General features: G+C 33.0%; 1 protein-coding gene across 1 annotated transcript in view; it reads left to right on the top strand.

Moving 5' to 3' along the window:
• The window catches only part of IMPAD1 (inositol monophosphatase domain containing 1), a 31,469-nt gene that overhangs the window by 14,254 nt on the left and 12,609 nt on the right, over positions 1–4,606 (top strand). The window contains exon 2 of the mRNA XM_011359207.2: positions 694–793. Within this exon, the coding sequence (XP_011357509.1) occupies positions 694–793 (100 nt within the window). The remainder of the gene's footprint in view (positions 1–693; positions 794–4,606) is intronic.

Genomic DNA, 4,606 nt, shown 5'->3' with positions numbered 1-4,606 from the left:
TTATATATTTGTATTCCTTCAAATGGTAAGTTCTCTGAATGTAGGGGCTTCTGCTTTTTCACCTTTTTGCTTAAGCTTTGAACTTGACCCTTTGACACTTGATAGCTATAAACTGTTTGGAGAACAGGAATAGGATACTAGATGTGTATATCTAATAACGACTGAAATTATAAAACAGTATTTTGTAGGAGTACATAATAGAAATAGAGAATATCCAGGGGTTTATTTATAAAAGAGTTTTCTTTAAACTGAGACTGGCCTGATCATATAATAGTGATAATATATAGTGAGTACATCCCTTGTGCAGGGGCTATTCTAAGTGCTTGATTTTTAAATTTAATGCTAAAATTAAAAATTATTTTAATTTATACCTAAAGGTGGGTTCTTAACTACATGGTCTGTATTTTACAGATGAGGAAACTGAATTTAAATAATTTCCTCAAAGATATGCAGATAATAAAATGGCAGGCTGGGAAAATAACCCAGGTAATTTGCTTACAAAACCAAAACTCAGCTACTTCCTTAAATTGGCTCTCATTGCTAGACAATTTTTGCTAGAGTTGTTGACTAAGAAAGACATTTCAAGTATATAAATTTTTAATAATTTTTAATAAACAAAATATAACATTGTATCCTGAATTTATATATGTACTTTGACGATTGCGTGTTTTGTTTGTTGGTCGTTTTTTTCTCATAGAGGATCTTCGAAAGTATGTCACTACTATGGTGTGTGTGGCTGTAAACGGTAAACCTGTGCTAGGAGTAATACATAAGCCATTTTCTGAATATACAGGTAAGAAATATGTTAGAGTAAGAGTTAATGTTATTAAATCATTTGTCTCACACTTAACCATCCTGTCAGAATTTCAGAATTGTAGCTCAGTAATTATTAGAGTCAGTCCCCTTCACTGGATACAGTGAGGATTTTATTGTTGGTACTCATAATACTGACAGAGCAGAGCTTTCTAAACTTTCTTTAGAGGACAGAAACTGTTTAATGAAAATGAGAGATTCTTTGTGTGTTGATGAGCACAGCTGGTTACGGACTCCCCAGCAGCTGAGGACCTCTCTGTCTCTTTTGTGGTTTCTGGGAATAAGGACTCACTGAGGGTTTGACCTGTAAATTGTGTGAGTCACTTCAATTCACATTTCATTGATTAAAACATAACTAGAACCCAGCCACAGGAGGGACTAAGAAATGTAGTCTTTATTTTAGTAGTGGTCATCCAAGCTAAACTTCAGTGATCCGTCACACAGGGGAAATAGGGAAAGCATTGGGGTATAGTTTAACAGTAATGCTACACTTAATACAGCTCGTGAAGGAGAGACATGGTTACTATTGGTATTCCCACTAAAGGTGAAAAAATGAAACTTGGAAATTTGGCACATTCCTCAAGCTCATCCAGCTAAATTAGTGGAGGAATCAACCCAGGAATTTTATGCAAATCACTAAATCACACCACTTTTATAATAATAACTCCATGATTCCTAACATTTGTATAGTATTTAGCAATTTGCATTATACTTAATGTTATCTCATTTGAACTTTTCAATAGATAACTGTGTGACAAGCAAAATGTTATCATCTTTTTTAAGTAAATCATAAAAAGGGCTTGGCAGTTCTTACCATGAAAACCATACGGTTCAAAATGTTACTATAAGAGCTAACCACTCATTCCTATCTTACATTTGTTTAGTATTTTCACAGTTTATGAAGTGCACTTACATGAATTCTTAGCCTCAAAACAACTCTAGAAAAAATATAAAATAGGAATTACAGTAGCTTTTTTAAAAATAAAAATAGAAAATGGGCATATAAAGTTAAGTACAGGCCTTTAGTCTTTGAAGCCCTCTCTTAGTCTCTTAACAGTCTCTCATTGCCTTTTCTATACCACTTAGGATTGCATTTTACTGCTTGTAAAGTAAATCTGATTACAGTGGTTAAACAAGTAAAACAAGTAAGGGCTTTATGTTTCTCACCTAGTAAGACAGCCAGAAAGTAGGGGTTGTTCTATGACTTTATGATACTGATAAGCACCTGACTCCTCTTTTTGTTTTTTGTGGTTTTTTTTTATCTTTGAAAATGGCTTTTTGTTTGCGTGCTTACAAAGATGGGTGCTTACAGTTACCGTGGGTCTATTCTAGGCAGGAAGAAAGAGGGAAGAAGAGAGACAAAAGATCTGTGCCAGCTGTTCTTTGTATTAATTTGAAGCTCTCTTCCTCATCTCGTTGGTCAAATGTCACATGGCATCCTTAGCTGCAAACAGAGCCCACTACTCCAAAGAATCGGAACCATAGTAAAGGAAATTCAGAGGAAATTGACATTAGATAGACAAATAGATTCATGTTCTTTGGGCCCTAGTTTCCACATCTGTTTATTTTAGCAGGGAAAATTGTGATAATAAAATGCCAATTTAAAAAAATCTTTATTCCATAAGAATATGTATTTCTTCCCAATAGACTTTCCTCCCTTAGAATAAAAAAGCCAAAAGTCTCTAACTTAGGAGCAAGTCATGTTCCAAAAATGTCTTTGTAAGTTACTAATAAAATGCCCTTTCTTCTGTGATGCAGCTGACTAGCCCAGCATGCTAGTACATAAGGTGTTTGCTAGTCAGCAAACATTCCAAAAAAATCAGTAAATCCTGTTCCAGGATCAAAGGTTTGTTTGACTTATACCCTCTTCTTGGACTATTTTCAGATCCAAACTATATTGATGTTAGCAGAGTACCAACTGTCAAATATTGTATGTTTACCAGAATTTAGCCACACTTGACTATAATGAACAGAAGGGAGATAATGTTGCTAGCAGTAGTTAGAGCAAAATTCATATCAGATTTAATTATAATTCATTCATTGAGTTTGAAATTTTAGAAGCAAGAGACATGAATAGTAATGTAATGAAGTGATGTATAAATGTATTAGTATATCCACTCTGAAAATTTGTAGCTATTAAAAATAAGTTATAATGTCTGAAGTTTGTAGCAAAGTACCACCCACTTTTTATTTCCTACTGGATTTTTTTTAAGCATTATCTTAGAATAAACACATTTTATTAGCTGTTATTTTACCTTATCACTATTTACCTCATCATCAGTCGTTAATATTTAAGCACTTTCTGTATTTTTAAGGCAATTGAAATAATTTTGTCCATACTGAATGTTTTGAGTTTATATAACATGACATATTTTTTGAAATAGTAAATTAGTAACTGTTACCTAAAATTATTCTGATATAATCTGAGCGATGCTCTCTATTCTCTTATACAATACTGACCTCTAGAGATATAACATTGTAAATTCACTTCTTAGTAAAACCATATTTTTTTGATCATTTCTAAAAAGAATTTAGAGGATTTTTTTCCTTTTATTTCTTTTTCCTAGACTTTTATTATGAGTAATTTCAAATAAAAAAATTATAATGAATTACTATATACAGTATCCCCCCCTTATTGCAGTTTTGTTTTTCTGTGGTTTCAGTTACCTGAGATCAGCCAGTACAAAAATATTAAATGGAAAATTCCAGAAATAAACAATTCATAAATTTAAAATTGCTCTTCCTTATGAGTAGTGAAATTGCTCTTCCTTATGAGTAGAGATGAAATCATGTGTCATCCTGCTTCATTCCACCCAGGCTGTGAATCATCCTCTTGCCCATCCTTTTATCCACACCGTACATGCTGCCCACCCGTTAGTCACCTCTCGGTTATCAGAGAGAGACTGCTTTCACATAACTTTTATTACAGTATGTTGTTATAATTGTTCTATTTTGTTAGATATTGGTGTTAATCTTTTACTGTGTCTAATTTATAAATTAAACTTTTCATTCATATGTACGTATAGGAAAAAATCAATTTAAAAAGGGTTCTGTACTGTGCAGTTTAGGCATCCAGTGGGCGTCTTGGAACGTATCCCTCTTGCATAAGGACTGCTGGACTCTTTCATCCAGATCTAACAGTTGATAACATTTTTATATAGTTACTCTTTTTTCTTTTTTGGGGGAGAAGGTTGTGTACTTTAAAGAAAATTACAAAAATCATGACATTTTACTCCTATATGTTTCAGTATGCATCTCTAAAGAAGGAACTTTCTATAGAACTGTACTATTGATATTATAATAACATTAAAAATTATTCCTAATCGATCCAATATTCATATTTTTCCCCAATTGTTCCTGTAGTGGAGTTTACAGCTGGTTACTTCAAACCAAGATCCAGTCAAGTGACAAGTATTTCTTTTGATTGTTAGGTCACTATGTTACATTCTCTTAAACTAGAACAACCCCCAGCCCCCTTTTCCCCATGACATTGACTCCTTGAGGAGACCAGGCCAGTCTTCATAGAATGTCCTGCCTTTTTGAGTCTTCTCTTTCCTCAGAGTGTCGTTTAACTACTTTTACATCTTTTCTTACAAAGTACAAATTAATTCTGGAACCTCGATTGCATTAAGGTTAAGCATTTTTGTCAAGAATACATTGTAGATATTCTTCATGGACTTCCTACTGCATCATATTACATGTCATATAATAAATATCTTGTCTCCCTATTAATGACTCTAAGATGATTAAAATGGTCATGACCAGATCTCTGTTATAAAATTATTTTGATTCT

The sequence above is a fragment of the Pteropus vampyrus genome, unplaced genomic scaffold (assembly GCF_000151845.1).
Source record: "Pteropus vampyrus isolate Shadow unplaced genomic scaffold, Pvam_2.0 Scaffold45, whole genome shotgun sequence".
NCBI lineage: Eukaryota > Metazoa > Chordata > Mammalia > Chiroptera > Pteropodidae > Pteropus > Pteropus vampyrus.
Note: the sequence above shows the minus strand (reverse complement) of the source record. Positions and strands in the feature narration are given on the sequence as shown.